General features: G+C 40.2%; 2 protein-coding genes across 2 annotated transcripts; one reads left to right on the top strand and one right to left on the bottom strand.

The window, feature by feature from the left end:
* The first annotated feature begins 103 nt into the window (after positions 1-103).
* Positions 104-8,418, top strand: sirt6 (sirtuin 6). Its single transcript, XM_034137680.1, has 8 exons — positions 104-290; positions 913-1,040; positions 2,205-2,387; positions 3,660-3,719; positions 4,435-4,530; positions 4,614-4,694; positions 6,851-6,974; positions 7,474-8,418. Exons 1-8 carry the CDS (start codon positions 225-227, stop codon positions 7,789-7,791), a joined length of 1,056 nt encoding a protein of 351 aa, XP_033993571.1. The 5' UTR covers positions 104-224; the 3' UTR covers positions 7,792-8,418.
* Positions 8,419-12,667: 4,249 nt separating this feature from the next.
* LOC117488652 (relaxin-3 receptor 1-like) lies at positions 12,668-16,341 on the bottom strand. Its single transcript, XM_034137672.1, has 3 exons — positions 15,881-16,341; positions 14,444-14,887; positions 12,668-13,968 (listed from the first exon to the last, which is right to left on the bottom strand). The coding sequence occupies exons 1-3, from the start codon at positions 16,076-16,078 to the stop codon at positions 13,378-13,380; spliced, it is 1,233 nt and encodes a 410-aa protein (XP_033993563.1). The 5' UTR covers positions 16,079-16,341; the 3' UTR covers positions 12,668-13,377.
* Between the last annotated feature and the right edge of the window lie 498 nt (positions 16,342-16,839).

The following is a 16,839-nucleotide window of genomic DNA, read 5'->3' as shown; positions in this document are numbered from 1 at the left end:
TTGGGCCAAATATATCCAGGGTCTGTTGAACTGGCTTCGTCGTACAGGCTGGACCGATTGGATGAGGGGAAATCCCATGGGAAATCCTTGTTGTGAACATATCGTCGCTAAGAGATGACGTCAGTTCAACACCACAATTGAAGAACCGCCTTGGAGCTTCTTAATACTTGAACAGTTTTCTAAAAACAATATAATAGAGTCAAGCAACGTTACCGACAACAGCAATGTCTGTGAATTATGCTGCTGGGCTCTCGCCGTACGCAGACAAAGGTGTTTGCGGACTTCCTGAGGTAAAAAATAACGACCATGAGCTAACGCTGGGTTGTGTTTGTTAGCTTATCTACTGCTAGCAGTTTAGCAGAAGAGGACGCTTTTTTAGGTTCAGTTCAATTAAAAATAATAGAAAATACATCAGAAAAGCTAAACACCAATGTAAAAATCCTCCATGACAAGACAGAGTTATACATTCCTATGTTTACTCATGTACAAATGTTACGAAATGTACGGTAATGTTAGCTAATAACAGAAAGCAACACCACAACAAACTCAACATTTAAAATGTCCAGATTACAACAAAGGAATTCCCAAAGACAGACAACATATTAATTAGAACGTTTGTTATTGCTACCTTGTGAAATGTTTCTTTATTGAAAAGTTGCATAATATTTACCATGTTTATGTATGTTTGGCTTCAGGGTTAATTGGGAGAAAGGTCTATCATACCCACATTAGACAATACCACTTACCCCGGTGTTAGATACAACATTACTGTATGAAAAGCATCCCTTATCAACCCCTTGTCATTCTTAAGTACTCTTGATATTTAGGTATTGTTACAAACATATTATGATATTTGATTGTGTCAGTATCTGCCAACTGTTCTTAAACTAGCTGTTTCCTGTTCTGTTGCAGGTGTTTGATAGTCCTGAGCAGCTCAAGGCGAATGTGGAGACCCTCGCTCAGCTGATCAGAGACTCTCAGTACCTGGTGGTCCACTCTGGAGCAGGAATCAGCACCTCAACAGGCATCCCTGACTTCAGGTGAGGCACAGAGTCATCAGAGCTTCGATAGCCCTTTATCACAGACACATACTGATTTTCTCTCTCTGCACAGTGACCTCACACAGTCCCAAGTAAAGTTTAAGTTTCTTTTTTGTTTAAAAGCTCCTAATCAACTTGTTACAGGACTGGTTTGAACATCTAGCACACTCTTGCTTATGTGTGCCCATATACAGTAGTGTTTGCAGGCCATACAGTTTCTTTCTGTTAATTTGTATATGACCCTATATATATTTTTGTGTATTAACCTTCAATATTGATTTTATTGTGACTGAATTAGTTGGTAAATTGATTAGAAAACATTACGATCCTGGGGAAAAAATTTGGACAACCGCCAACTTTATGCCACTAATACAAAAACACTTTGTGTTCGTTTCTCTATTTTCTCCATTTCTGGATGGTATAATATAGACCTTTCGACTTAAGCTCCTGCTCTTTTCTTGCAGTACTACTGTATGAGCAGTTGAGGGCAGTGCTTGCTTATTATTTGTTGTATTCAGCTCTTTGTAAACAACCACACACACTTAAATAAATCAAATTGTGGTCTTCCATTATAGTGAAAGAATTTGTTTTGCCGTAAGAGCTGAGCTTTTGCACTTATTTAAAATTGAGAACTTTTGACTCATTAATTGAGCTAACTATGGAAATAACATGGCAACTGTTCGGGTGTTACACAGCAGCAGTACTGCCATGTTTATTCATCATTCAGACACTCTTAGCTAATTGGTGGGCAGACTTTATACATTTTAGTTAGAAAACCTGTCAGTGTTTGTATTTAACATTATTCTTGTCAATTTAGACATATTAGATATTTTTATAAAATGCTCATAAGGATGTTTTTGTAGAATGTAATTTATTCTACATATAATCTATATTATTTGTTGTAGGATACTCTTTATACATAGTTTTTTTTGGGTCATATTTCCAATTTTCCAGTGGTCTCAGATGTGCAGCATGTGGCTGCAGTTTCTCAGTTTCGTGGACAAAACTTGCAGAATATATCCACCTAACACTCACTTCAGCCTTGAAAAGAAACCCACACACCAGCTGGGACATGAAATGCTTGCCCACCCACTGCATTACCGCCTGTCAACTCCTGATTATAACTCCTGTCAGTCATTACTTCAATCATATTTTCTCTTTCAGGGGTCCAAAGGGGGTGTGGACATTGGAGCAAAATGGTGAGTCACCTCACTTTGACACCACCTTCGAAGAGGCCCGGCCTAGCTTGACTCACCTGGCCCTGCTGGGGCTTCAGAGGGCCGGCTACCTCAAGTATCTCATCAGCCAGAATGTGGATGGACTTCATGCTCGATCAGGCTTCCCGAGGTAATTCTGTTCTGCAGCATGATGGTTACACATAAAGCATTTTACACACTGAGTAGCTAGCAATGCATGATTTCACAGATAATTCACAAAGCGTCTAGTAGCACTCAAAGTGGGGAAGAAAAATCCCCCTCATGTTGGAAGCCGAATAACCTTGGAAATTGCCCTTTTCTATTCACTGGAACAAAAGCTTGTGTCATTAAATTTTTTTTGTTTTGTCTCACCAATAGTCAAAAACCCATAGTGAGCCAGTTTACTGTGTTAAGTGAATACAAATAATTAATCAATTCTGAGATGCTAGAACCATCACAATTTTTACTTTAATCCGATTTTCAAAATAGCTTTGATACATTTTCTGTTGATTGAGTCATTGCAGCCACAACACATCACATACGTTGAGATAGCCACCCAGCAGACACTGGGCAACATTAGCATTACTTTCTTTCTGTACATGTCTGTGTCCACCTGATTCATTCCTGAAGGAAATATATGGCTCTTAAGCTGCAAAAACATTAAAGATGCTGGCCTTAAAACCAAAACAATGATCTCAAAGTAACTAAAGAGCAGCGTACAGGGGGGCTGCAGAGTCAGGGGGTCTTCTAGTTTACAGCATACCTGCAGCAAATGTCAAAAAAGGTCCTCCGTTTGCTCATACATATAACATGTTAGATCCGGTTAGATTACCTCCCTGTGCAGGATGAACAAATGACAAGTGGACGTGAGATACTTATTTAGAGGAAATGCAATGTGTCCGAAAATGCAGTGAATTCCTCAACGTTAATTGGCCACATTAGAGTAAGTTTTATAATTGTTATCAGTTTGTTTGTCAGTAAGTTGTTTGAGCTAACCATATTGTTTCATGCCGGTTTGTTAAATGTTGGAGTGTGACTAATTTTTTATTTAAATATGAAGCTGCTGCTTTGTGATAACAGCTGTAACAGCGCCAGATCTTTAAACACTGCTTAATAATAATAATAATAATAATAATAATAATAATAATAATAACTTAAGCATTCAGCACATAGCCCAGCCTTGTCTTTAATTGGAAGTCTTGCATTTCTTCCTCTTCCCTCTATCAGTCAGGGTAGACGAGGCCAGGCATTGAAATGCTATTTCTCTGAGGAAATCATTGAGACAGCAAACAAACTGGGAAAGTAAACTGGTTGTGTAAAGCAGACATTTGAAAGCAGAAATGAACTGAGGAATTCTGAAATAGTCTGAACCTTTTTGAAGTGATCTTTCTGGTTTTGTGTTTGATTTAATTTTCTCTGGCAGGGATAAGCTATCAGAGCTCCATGGAAACATGTTTGTGGAGGAGTGTGAGAAGTGTGGCAGGTATGTGCACACACACAAACACACACACACACACACACAAAAACACACACAGGCCGTTTCTCAATGTCGAGTAAACCTGCTGCAGAGCCACTATTTCAAGTATACTACATCGTCGAGTGGCGCCGAAGGACTGTTTAAATGCATGTTAAATGCCCAGCATTCTGCGCCACTCTATGACGTAGTATACTTGACATAGTGGCTCTGCAGCAGATGTACTCGACATTGAGAAACAGCCACACACACACGCACACACGCACACGCACACACACACACACACACACACACACACACACACACACACACACACACACACACACACACACACACACACACATACATCAAGCACATGCTGTGACTTCATTTCCCTCCACTCCCCTACTCAGTCTTCAGTTATTATTGGAATAAGTTACCTTTGCGGTGAATCATAGATGAAGGCAGCAGCTAATCGCTCAGCAGCTGCTCTTCAGTGACATGTGTTACCGTGTTGTTTTTCCATTTTTTGAATTAGGCAAGTCAAGTGTCTTTGGATATCTGTGTTATTCTTTTTTTGTTTAAATGTGCAGGAAATGGCTAAAGCAACACCAAGTGGTGGTGCTAACTGATTGAAATACTCTTAATAAATGGACAATGGTGCTTTCAGGCAGCCTTTAATTCTAAACTGTAACTGTACTAAAGTTGAACAAAGAAGTAACCTATAGGAGTCTTGGTTTTCCAGGCAGTATGTCAGAGAAAAAGTGATAGGTGTGATGGGACTGAAGCCAACGGGACGTTACTGTGATGTGGTTCGATCCAGAGGACTCAGAGCCTGCAGGTAACACGTGTTTCAGTGCATTTGGAAATATTGAACCACGATCCTTTCCTTAGTATGACCGTATGTGTATTCTTCTTTACTAGAGGAAAGCTGATAAGCACTATTCTGGACTGGGAGGATGCTCTTCCGGACAGAGACCTGAACAAAGCAGAAGATGCCAGCAGGTGGGGGAGTCAGACCAAATTGCAGCAATTATTTTTTTTGTCATGATGACCCACAACACATCTATCCTGATTTCCTTAGACACCCATGTTTCATTGTCGGCCAAATAGTACAAGTCACAGATCCAACGTGGGAAATAATATGTGGGATCTAATTGCTTTCTGAGTGGCTTTACTGTCAACTGTCCTGACATGCAAATGATTCACAGCCTGCTTAAAGGGGATAGTTCAGATGTGTTGAAGTGGGGTTCTATGAGGTACTTATCCATAGTCAATGTCGTGGCTTACTTCCTTGTTTTTTCTTTCAAGCCACTAGACGCCTTAAACAGACATTTTTAACTCGTTTTCTTTCCTTTATATTACTTACAGTTGAAGAGTTGCTTGGTCTCCGATGGTTTGGATGATGTTATGCGACGTGTTTGCTCAAAATAAAATAACAAACTTTTACACATGCAACAAAGAAAAGAGGCCTTTACAATATTCAAAACAAATAGGCAAAACTCAAATAAAATAACAAACAACTTGCAGTAGGTATTCTTTCTTTCTTGATAAGGCTTATATAACTTGATAACTTAAAGGATAATTGGACGGTTAAAAAGTGTGCCTCGACGGCGTCTTTCTAGCAGGTTGCCCATCACTGTCACTTTAGACCGGGCGCCCGTGGGAATTGTAGCCTTTTATAGTGTGTTGACTACAGATGTCACAATTAGGTGGCCTTTCTTATAAAAACAAAATACTGGCTCTAACAGTCAGTATATAACAGATGGGAGTTACTGCAGGAAGCTAAGCAATGTACTGTTGTGGACAGGAACTGGAGCAAAATAGGAATTATCAACCTGAAAAAGGCCCACCTAAAATAATCAATCAGTTTATTTTTTATTTTGACAGTTGTGCCTGGCAGTCAAGAGGCTATATAGTCTTTGTTTTTCCACACAAACAAACCAATAGAGGCAGCAATAGACCTTCATCTCCTGCAAGCTTATTGTTCTGTTTCTGTCAATGGAGTCTGGATTTGGCACGAGCATTTGTACCTACTTCAGTTTCCTATCAGAGAAGGGCCGTCTGATGACAAGGGTTAAAAAGGATATCAAATATAGCATGCACTACATTTGATTTTGATGGTTTTAAGTGCTTTAATAACGTGCAACCCCCATCCACAGCAGTACATTGTTTTTCTGAAAAGGTGTCCTGCCGTCCACCATCTACCATAGGAAACACACTGTTGGATAAGTACTTTATACAACCCCACTTTAAAACATCTAAACTACCTTTTTGAATGGTATTGTTTCCCTCCTGTTTGTCAATGTTTCCATTCAATCCTTAAGACTTAAAAAGCTTTTATCGAGTGTCTTCTGAACAGCAGTATGAAATACATGTTGGTGTTTCACCTTGGTGGGCTCAGAGACCTATACACAAAAAGCATAATTACTACATACCATGCTGTGTTAGTGCTCTTACATTCATTGTGACATATTGGAAATGGTTTTGCCAGATGTGTGTTACTGAGAGCAGCCGTTTGTGCCTTTCACGTTTGCTCAGCTTCCGTTTATCTGAAAATAAACTACCGGGCAATCATTTGAAAGCACTTTCTGTTGCTGTTAGTTACAGGATCTTCGAAAACCTTTCTATCCAGCCGGATAAAATAATATTTCTTCTTTTCCAAAAAACCCCGATTTGAGCTGCTTTTCTAATCCACACAAACATGGCAGATATACATATTTGTAAAAGAAAATATTGACAACAATGCTGCTATATTGATTTGTTTTCTAATATTTGTATTGTATTTTATAACAACTAAGATACATATCAGGATTAGACTCTGTCTCGTCTTGAGAGTCAGGCAAATTCAGGTACAGCCTTTGGGAATTCTGGGAATTATTTCATAAAGTTGTAATTCACAGATTCCACTGTCTCAGATGCATGTTTGTTTGAATCTTGATAAAGAACATCTGGGGAATACCTTCAAAACAGACTATTTGTGAACAGGCTTTTGGTTTATCCAATGTTGCCAGAAACCTTTCTTTTTTTCAAACTGATGCTTAGAGCTGTCACTCAAATATAATGATAATATGTGTAACAATACATTCAACGCACAACCATGAATACCAGGCAAATAAAAAATGTGAACAGCATGTGACGTATTTCTCTGCTGTCTGCAGACGAGCGGACCTGGCTCTGACGCTCGGCACCTCCCTGCAGATCAAACCCAGCGGAGACCTTCCACTCATCACAAAACGCAAAGGAGGGAAACTGGTCATTGTCAACCTGCAGCGCACAAAACATGTGAGTCTCAATCAAGCCTCACCAACTGATGCATATATATGAAAAAAACGGCACAAATGAAAGCAAAAATCAAGACTACAGCTGAAAGATTGTCCCCATTAATACAAGTAACACCAGAATTCTAGCAGCACCTCTTTATTTATTTATTTTCATTTATTTGTATTCACTGCACTTGTACTTGTTTCATCTGAATGGTAAAGCACTGGTTCTTACTAACATAATGGTTCAGGTATTGTGCGATCATTTTATTGATGAGGGGGAATGATAATGTCTGTAATATGTTGATAATGTTTGCACAATATGAAAATCGATAGCATCAAGAAATTGTATATATGTCTTTTTGGTGTCCAAGGAGGGCATGAATGATTAACCCTGGTGTACAACAGGTGCAGTTATGTAAGCATCTCCATGTATGTTCTATTTATGTTATGTTTGCCCCTGTGTCCTGTCCGGCTTCTTCTTGCTCACTATTTCACCGTCATGATTTTCTGTTCTGTAGCACAAGCAGGCGCACCTGCTCATCCACAACTACGTAGACGAGGTCATGAAACAGCTGATGGAGCTGCTGGGCCTGGACATCCCAAAGTGGGAGGGTCCGACAATCTGCGAGAGCTCCGGAGACCCCTCTGAGTCCTCCGTCGACGTCAAACCACCACGTGCAGTCACAGCAAAGAGAAAGTTGAAAAAGTGCCTGAAAAAGGAGGAGAGGAACAGAGACACAACGGCATTGGCAGACGATGGGAGTGTTAAGGAGGAGGCGGTCTCGGTAAAGAGGGAGAGAGCGGACCCTCCGGAGGAGATAAGTGAAGAGAAATAGCCTCAGGTACCTTTCCTCACAACACAAACAGTCCAGAAAAAACTCTACAACCGAGGGTGCTCGGTTTGATCCGCGTCAAAGGACAGAGGTTCTGTTCACTTAACACCCTCTCAAACAAAGACTTCTCTTGTACTGTATTTTTTTTAAATCCCATTTTGTATACATCCCCCCCCCCCCCCTTACATCTACGACGAACAGAAATGTGAAACTGAGTCCTTAGCTGAAAGCTCAAAAGTTGACATCCTCATGGAGCAAGTTTAGCTAGGAGATTGTGTTTAAGGTAAAAAGATGGCTTTATATGAGGAGGTATGGAATATAATGTTGAATATCACAGTTATGATATTACTTGCGATAAATGAACAGATATTTCAGTGTCCTGAGTTCCACATTGCTTTCAGTTTACGGCTAAAATACAACAAGAAAGAAAGGTTAAAGAAAAGAACACTGCTGTTTCTCGAACCCTTTTTTGTCTTAAAAGTTACATTTTACATTTTAAAGTGAAACAATTACTCTCTTGCTCACTTTTGAAATTCCTGAGTCCAAAGTGCAGTCTTTCCTGATACATTTATTGCACAAGGGGACACCACAATGACAATAAAAAAACATTACGTGGTGGTGCAGACCTCATTTGGAGTGTTTTTATTTTTTATTTCTTGTCAAACAACATGCCCTAAAAGTAAACATACTAATACACAGTATGTGATGTTAATGTCTTTGAGGTGAGATCGGGAACACACAGTTATAAATATGGCCTATAATGAGGTGTGTTGCGCATTCTAATTAAAAACTCAATTTAAATCATGCACTTCAGATCTTTTCCCTACAGATCTATCCTTTAAAGACATCTTGATACTTCTCAAAACATCTATCAATAGAACATCTCGTGGTCTGAATAACTTAGTATATCTTATCTTATCTTAGCCTCATAGACCTGAGGGAAATTGAGGTTAACCCTAAACCCAACAATAACCATAGCATTTGTATTACTTCTTTCATGGTGCAGAAGCGTTTACCTTTTCTAGAGACTGTGTATTTCTTTTAAATGGAGCCCTTGCTGCATGGCTGCACATTGACCATTATCGCTCTGGGCGTTTCTGGGAAATTGTTTTATCTCGGGAACAAGGCATTTTACTCTAATGGAAAAAGTCCCTTTACTGTTATTTTCGATCTTAAAACATACGTTTTCACAATCCACACATTAAGATCCTGCGGTACCACTTTACAATAAGACTACCCTTATAAAGGGTTTACGAATAGTTTGTAATTCATTTATTAATTAGGTTGTGAACACTTTATAAATCATTAATAAGCTTTTACAAGACATGAGATAAACAGGGCAACTGTGACCGGTTGCTTGCCAAATAGTGAGCCCACATTTATCTGTACTGCTAAGCCTTATATTGGCTACTTAGATTACTTTATCTTCTTCATCAGCCAGCATCCTTGGTATCTGTTGTTCACAGAGTTGATTCCCCCCCTTCCATCTTGATGTTTCTTGGCATCTCTTATGACCATTTATGAATGAGTTACTAACATTTATAACTGCCAAAAGGGAGCCTTATTGTAAAGTGTGAAACACATCACAATCTATTGATGAGTCACTAACATTTATAACTACTGAAAGGGTGATGCGTTGTTTTTAAGTTTAATACACATCTCCATATATGAATGAGTTATAACATTCACGCTGACCTAATACACATTTTCACATGAAATGCAAAGTAAGATGCAAAAGAGCCAAGCAAAACATTTTATTCACACATGAAGAAAATCTAAATAATGACTGTTTAGTATGACTGATACACATATTTAAACATAAAAGCTTTTCTCTGACATAAGTGAAAGACTTGGTAAGGCATAATGGTACTCAGACTGGAAAGGCTTTGTGTATATCCTTGAACAAGCGTCCAAGCAGTCCATCAGGGTGAGCAGAGCCAAGCCAAGATGACCATTCAAGAACCTTGAGGTGTTCCTCCAACAAACTCTCTGTACGGTTTCCTCTCAGCGCTCTCCTGTATGCCCTCCACTCATCACTAATAATGCTACTTCCTGACTTAACATGCCGTTTTTTTATTTTTTGTTTAACCTTTATTTAACCAGATAAAAAAGCATTGAGATAAAATCTCATTTTCAATGCTGACCTGGCCAAGAAGGCAGCAACGTTACACATAACACATAACACAAACATATAAAATACAGAGAACATAACTTAGAAAACAAAAGACGAAAAAGCAGTCACTACATTGTGCACATTAGGACAGTAAGAAAGGTACACTACTTGTTACTGCAAGAGCAGCTGGTGGTAAGGACCTCAGACAACTTCAATTTAAAACATGCTATTGAGACAAGTGCCCTCAGTTTGAGGCGTGATTGAAGGTCATTCCAAGACCAAGGACAATAATAAGAAAGACTCCTTTTTCCAGCCTCAGTCCGTACAGCAGGAACCTGGAACCGTACCCAGGCACTGGATCTGAGGTTGTAAGAGTCGCAAACTGGAGCAAATCTGGCACATATGTACAATGGAAGTTTACCTAAAATGGCTTTATACATTAATAAAAACCAGTGCTGCATCCTACGCATACTAAGTGAGGACCATCCAGTTAGGCTATACAGTTTGCAATGATGAGTCCTATAGGGTGCATTTGATATATAACGCAGTGCAGCATGGTAGAGTGGGTCAAGTTTGGCCAAAACAGTGGGACAGGCAAATCTATAAATGGTATCACCGTAGTCCAGCTGGGACAGGAATAAGCCAGAGACCAACCTTTTACGGGATGAAGTTGAAAAACAACATTTAAGTCTGAAAAGGAAGCCAAGAGTGAATTTCAATTTCTTTGTTAGAACTTCAATATGAGAATCAGAGTCTAATCAGAGGGACAAGGTGGCCTCTTGATGGTTTCTCCACTAGTTTCAACACTAGTCTCTGCCTTTTGTCTTTAACTCCCATCATTCCGAAGACCCATTTCTTCCTTCTCCAGGTATGTCCAAAGCGTCCACGTGCATACTAACAAAAAATAAATCATAACATCATCTTAGTTAACAACAAAATGCACACAAATTACAGTAAAAATTGTTGCACATCATGTTTCAAAATGCCATACTTGTTTATAACATCATTTAAGGATAATTATACAGTAATGGTCCATATTGATTTTTCTATTGTTTTTTATTCTCTTGTACAAGAAAGCCCAGTCTAGACACAAATACTGTCCTACTTTACCGGTGATAGCAATGAGGATTTGAATGAAGATATTTCTGTGTGTTGGCCAGGCTGAACTTTGACTTTTTACAAAGCGTTCATCAAACCTGGGGCATGCATATGTAATAGGGCTTTGACTTGAACATTTTCATGGCAGCTTTTGCATTCATGTGCATATACAGTAAATGTGCCTATAGACTCAATATGAAACTATAAAGGCAGCGGAACAAACACATCCTGATGGGATTCTGCGTAAATTACTAATGTGGTGTAATATAGTTTGATACAAAGGATTTTTTACAAGTGACAGTAATTCAAATAACAGTGTTACAATAGTGTTACGCAGAAGAGCCGGTCTGAATGTGCGTCACATCGCAGTGGACAGGCCTCATTAAAACTGGACAGTGAACGATTGGGGGGAAAAGGCATGTATGTGTGAGGGGCAATCATTTTTCACAACATGGATCTATTTTAGGCTTGCTTCAACAGTTGGGGTTACTTCTTTAACTGCATGCACAACTTACGCCCATTAATGAAAATTGAACATGGTTTTAATGCTACAGCCTACCTGAGTATTGTTGATGACCGTGTGCTTCAAATAGGGTTGTAAGGCGAGAGTTTACTTGGATACTTCCAGCAGGATAATGCATCGTGTTCATGGCCTCTAATGCCACAGATTGGGAGCAGGTGGAGATTCGGCAGGAGAAGTGACAGCAAGCCTGAGGCCGGCACAAAGGGTTAGGTCTGTCCAAAAGCAGAATGATTTAATTTAACATTTTACATGACGAGGTGGCAGCTTCATGCTGCCTGAGAGACTTTTACTTGCACTTATTTGGATGCTTTAAGGCCAGTGAGAACAATAGCTGGGGCCAAAGATGTCAGATCTGTCTGCTGCAGGACGACTGGGTTGAATTCATGCTTCTATGTTGTTAGAGACAAAGTATTCAGTGAATCAGAAACCAGAGTGCGGAGTCCTTGAATATCTTTTTAAGGCCTGTGTTATTTTAAGATGGTTGTTTTCAATCTATTTACAACTGCTCCTTGTTCAGTTATGATCGTCCCTGAGGAAGAAAGTAATCAAGGCCAAAGGCGTGATATTTAAAATGTGAACCACATTCACTTAATTGGTCCTTTATTTCCCTTGGGGGGTAAACAATTGTCATCATATCCTTTCTGGTGAAAGGCATTGTGTGTGTGTGTGTGTGTGTGTGTGTGTGTGTGTGTGTGTGTGTGTGTGTGTGTGTGTGTGTGTGTGTGTGTGTGTGTGTGTGTGTGTGTGTGTGTGTGTGTGTGTGTGTGTGTGTGTGTGTGTGTGTGTGTGTGTGTGTGTGTGTGTGTGTGTGTGTGTGTGTGTGTGTGTGTGTGTGTGTGTGTGTGTGTGTGTGTGTGTGTGTGTGTGTGTGTGTGTGTGTGTGTGTGTGTGTGTGTGTGTGTGTGTGTGTGTGTGTGTGTGTGTGTGTGTGTGTGTGTGTGTGTGTGTGTGTGTGTGTGTGTGTGTGTGTGTGTGTGTGTGTGTGTGTGTTCTTGTTCTTGTTCTTGTTCAGACTTTAAAGGTTGCAAAAGGGCAAAGGTGCAGGGTTGCTTTTGTGTGTGTGACTTGTTTTCACGTTTTGAGGCTGTTTTGAGTTCAGACAAGATTAACTTTCCAGAGACGTCACTAGACTCTTTTGTCCGCTAATTTTTTTAATGTCACATTACATCTGGGCAGTTACAAAACGACTCACGGTGGCACGGCAAGGCAGAGAGACACGAAAGACGGCAGGTTCATGCTTTAACTGTATCCTTATTGACTTAGCAACAATTACACAAATATTAAACACATCAATAGTGAAAATGAACAAACATACCGTCCTAATGATGGCATATGTAGGCGTCTGAGATGCAAAGTAGAAAAATAACTTTACAGGTTAACATTTTTTAAACAACACATGGTATTTTGTTTGCTGCCATTGTCACTAAGAGTGGGCTCAATCAGGGGTTTGATCGTTTCCAAGAATGTAGTTGTCATGAAGGAGATCAGTTCCAAAGTGGGAAAACGGAAATAATTAACTAACCCTAACCCTAACCCTGCTGTTCAGGTTTCTGTGCAAATGTAAAATAATGACACAATAGTGTCACACGGGAACATGATTAGCTGTGGCCTTTGTTCACAGAGAGAGAGGCAAAAATGCACAGTCACAGTAATTGGACAGATTGTCATCTTTTCGCTTCGTTTTTGCAAGGGTTAAGTGACCAAATGAGACCAAATGAGACCAAATGAGACCAAATGTGTCTTTGTGTCAAGCTGAGTTAACCAGTTGCTGGCTGTAGCATCATATTAAGCTTACAAACATGAGGTTGGTATCAGTTTTCTCAACGTTCAGCAAGCAAGCGAAGAATTGTATTAATCACATGACGATGTCCTCCACTCTCCTCCCTCTCAGAGCCCTATTGAAAACATTTCGGACGGAGCGGGACACGCTCAGCAGGAGCTCCTTCAGTCCTGCTCTGTACTCTTTTCGGATCAGGCAGTAGAGCACAGGGTTGAGACAGCTGTTTGCATGAGCTAAACACACAGTCAGGGGGAAGGCGTAGGCCTGGACGTTGTAGAAGGCTTTAGTGAAGGGCACCAAGTCAAATTTGATCAGCACCCCCCACAGAGTGAGAGCCTGGTTAGGCAGCCAGCAGCTGAAGAATGACAGAACTACGATTGTAACGGAGCGGGTGACTTTGGAGCGGTGGCGGCGGTGGCGGCGGTGGCGTCCTCTCTCACACTCTGACCTCTCTGTGAGGGTCCCGCTCTCCATGCTGCCTACGATGCGTCGGCTCAGGATGAACCTCAGGAGAAGGAGGTAGCACACAGAGATCACGGTCAAGGGAATTACAAATCCAAGGAGAACCTTTTGTGTTTGATAGAGTCCAAGCAGGACTTGAGGATCCCAGTGACCTGAGTCGGAGTCAGAGAAGCGCATTAAGCACAGCTCTTCATCTGTAGACACCTGTAACACAAAAACAACATAACAGGTTTGCTAACTCCCTCCAACAGAACACATATTTTGAACGTTACACAGCCAGTTACATTTGTGATTTCAGTCATTAACGCTACCATTATAATGCATCAAGAGGCCAAACTACACCTGCTACGCTGTAAAGTGAAGTGAAACTCAAAAACGAAACGTAACTTCAATTTGAATTAACAGTCACATTTCCAACATAAAAAACAACTTTGTTAAGTTTAGGCAACAGAATGATTGTTAATACGGTCGCTAGTGGTCAGGGTCACCTTCTTTTAATGGTGATTCTTTACACCGTGTGAATAGATGATACAACCAATAGTTGGTTGAGGAGGCCCTTTTGAACCACCTGTATGTGGCTGATAACCACTGATAACGCCCATTAAATTGAATGAAAGCTTTCGAACAAAAAGTTTGTATTGCTGCAATTTAAATCGGTCTAAGTGTAACTGCAACAAACCTGGACTGTGGTGGAGTAGAAAGCATGAGGCAGCGTAGCCACCAGTGACACCACCCAAATAATTAAACTGGCCCACCTGGCACGAGCATTAGCGACCTTGGGGCTGCTCATCTTCATCGAGGTGAGCAGAGAGTGGTAGCGGGTCACGCTCATGGTGGTGAGGAAGAAGACGCTGGCGTACATGTTCATGGTGGTGACCGAGCTCACGATCTTGCACATGACCCGGCCAAATGGCCAGCGGAAGTCCAGCAAGGTGTCCACGGCCCAGAAGGGCAAGGTGAGCACGAACTGGAGGTCTGTCAGCGCCAGGCTCATCACGAAGCAGTCGATAGACGAGTGGTGTTGGCCCCAGCGGCGCGAGTGGAGCAGGAACAGAGCCAGGAGGTTACCCACAAGCCCCAGGACACACACCACCAGGTACACCAAGGCGATGACAACTCGTACCTGACAAACACATAGAATCATTTTTATTTTGGTTCACACAAAGTGCACACAAGGAAATTAAATCAAAAATAACATGCATCCTCTCAGCACTTTCTATCAATAGCAAGGCTAAGAAATATTTGTAGCTGTTTCCATGTGCACGCGATAAATGTACTAAAAGTTTGTTATTTTTAAATGTAGGCCTACTATTAGTGCTACTAAAGATATGATGAAATACATTTAAGTTGACTGAATATATAAGTACACATTTAACTAACAAATGCAGTACCTTTTTAAGAACAAATATATTTCAATACATTTTTCCGATAACTATTAAAACATGTGAAATATATTCATAATGCAGTCAAAAATATGTAGATAATACATTAATACATTATAATGAATAAGATTGTATATGCCTTTTAAGTTCACCTTAAATATAATTAAAATACAGTATTTCTTTAAGAAGTTGTAAAAATAGTACAGTCAAGTAAATTGACATTTATAATAACTATAGTGTATCTACTATAGAAACTTGGTTGCTATAGATTCTATAGGTTGCTATAGATTCTATAGCAACCACGAGGCTAAACTCTGCTCATTGCTGTGAGGCCTTCCAGAGAAGAGTAGGTCCTAAAGTCAAAGTTTTAAGATGTTTAAAAAAAAAAAAATAACTAATGCAGGACCATGTGGTCAACAGATAATATCTGAGCAGTCATGCTCTTTGTCAACAACACACCACAGGTAATTCCATTAACCACACCCAGGTAAATTATAATAATATAAATAATAAACAACGGCTAAATACTAATTTGGCTCCTATATCTTTAGTAGTAAAAAATATACCTCACCAATTAGTAGCCTTAATGCTACTTCATTGTATTTCTTTAATTAGTTCAGTGTGACCTTGACTTTGTTACCCTGTGCATGGTCTTCTGAGGTGATTCGTGCGAAATGAAATTATAGATTTATCTTATTAATTTATATTTATAAGAAATCCTTAGCTTCACCTACTGCCAGGTTTGCGCTGTCTGCGTGCAGGTCCAGCGAGGACTCCTTGGAGAGGATGTGGAGCCAGCAGTTCAGTGAGAGGTTAAAAGCTGCGAGATTAGAGGCTGCTCCCGAAAGGCTCACAAGTTTGGAGATCTCGCTCTCGTCCTCTGCCCCGCACAGAGCGGCCAGCGGTCCGGAGGCGCTGCTGTTGCTCTGCATGCTGCTGCGCAAGAGACCGCTTCTCTGTATTGGCGGCGGTGTTATCCAACTCTTTCACTTACTTCCAGGTGGTGCGCAGGTGTGGATGCATAAATCCCCCTTGTCCTGTAGTTAGTCAAGCCTCAGAGTTGCATGATTTATTAACTTACTAGCATTTTACTTTCAAAAAGGTTGACATATGACATACAAGCTGAAGTGTTCCGTTATGCAGCCACATCTTCTGGCAGTGATGCTGTCAGCATCCTGACGCTTTTATAGTCTCCGAGGCGCGCGACGGTGCACTGCATGAGCGCGCAATATTACAACAAGTGGTATGATCATTACAGTCGATACCGGGTACAAATGAAACTCCACTAACTATAAAACTGGTTTTAAAGCCAGTTCTCTGATCTGTTTTTATTCAAACGTACATTCAGTGAAGAGGGGGGTCACATAACCCTGAGATATTTATTTTATTTTGCTTTACTCCTTTTGGTACACTAGTCTATAATTCTTGCATAACTTTGCTACTAGCCTATGTTTCACACAGATTTGTTGTGAACCCGTTGTGAGGGAGATCTTCCCATATCACAAGAATAATTGCTGAGCACATATTGATGATGTATTACTCGAGTGACTTGTATGTTATTTGTTGTTTCCTTTGTAATGTCTTAACAACTTAAAAATAAAGTATTACAAAAAAAAACGTACATTCAGGGTTGTTTTTTTTCAAAGGGAAAGATTTTGTTGTATTCTGAAGAAAACACTTTAGCAGTCTGATT

This window comes from Trematomus bernacchii, unplaced genomic scaffold (genome assembly GCF_902827165.1).
Source record: "Trematomus bernacchii unplaced genomic scaffold, fTreBer1.1, whole genome shotgun sequence".
Taxonomy (NCBI): domain Eukaryota; kingdom Metazoa; phylum Chordata; class Actinopteri; order Perciformes; family Nototheniidae; genus Trematomus; species Trematomus bernacchii.
This window is presented reverse-complemented; position numbering and strand designations above follow the sequence as displayed.

What these genes read in the sequence shown, in the direction of transcription:
- LOC117488652 (XM_034137672.1), bottom strand. Translation starts at nt 16,078, where the DNA reads ATGCAGAGCAACAGCAGCGCCTCCGGACCGCTGGCCGCTCTGTGCGGG. An exon ending in CAGACAGCGCAAACCTGGCA is followed by an intron (nt 14,888 to 15,880) that starts GTAGGTGAAGCT and finishes TGTGTTTGTCAG; the next exon opens with GTACGAGTTGTCATCGCCTT. An exon ending in TCTACTCCACCACAGTCCAG is followed by an intron (nt 13,969 to 14,443) that starts GTTTGTTGCAGT and finishes TTTGTGTTACAG; the next exon opens with GTGTCTACAGATGAAGAGCT.
- sirt6 (XM_034137680.1), top strand. Translation starts at nt 225, where the DNA reads ATGTCTGTGAATTATGCTGCTGGGCTCTCGCCGTACGCAGACAAAGGT. An exon ending in AAAGCAGAAGATGCCAGCAG is followed by an intron (nt 4,695 to 6,850) that starts GTGGGGGAGTCA and finishes TGCTGTCTGCAG; the next exon opens with ACGAGCGGACCTGGCTCTGA. An exon ending in ACCTGCAGCGCACAAAACAT is followed by an intron (nt 6,975 to 7,473) that starts GTGAGTCTCAAT and finishes TCTGTTCTGTAG; the next exon opens with CACAAGCAGGCGCACCTGCT.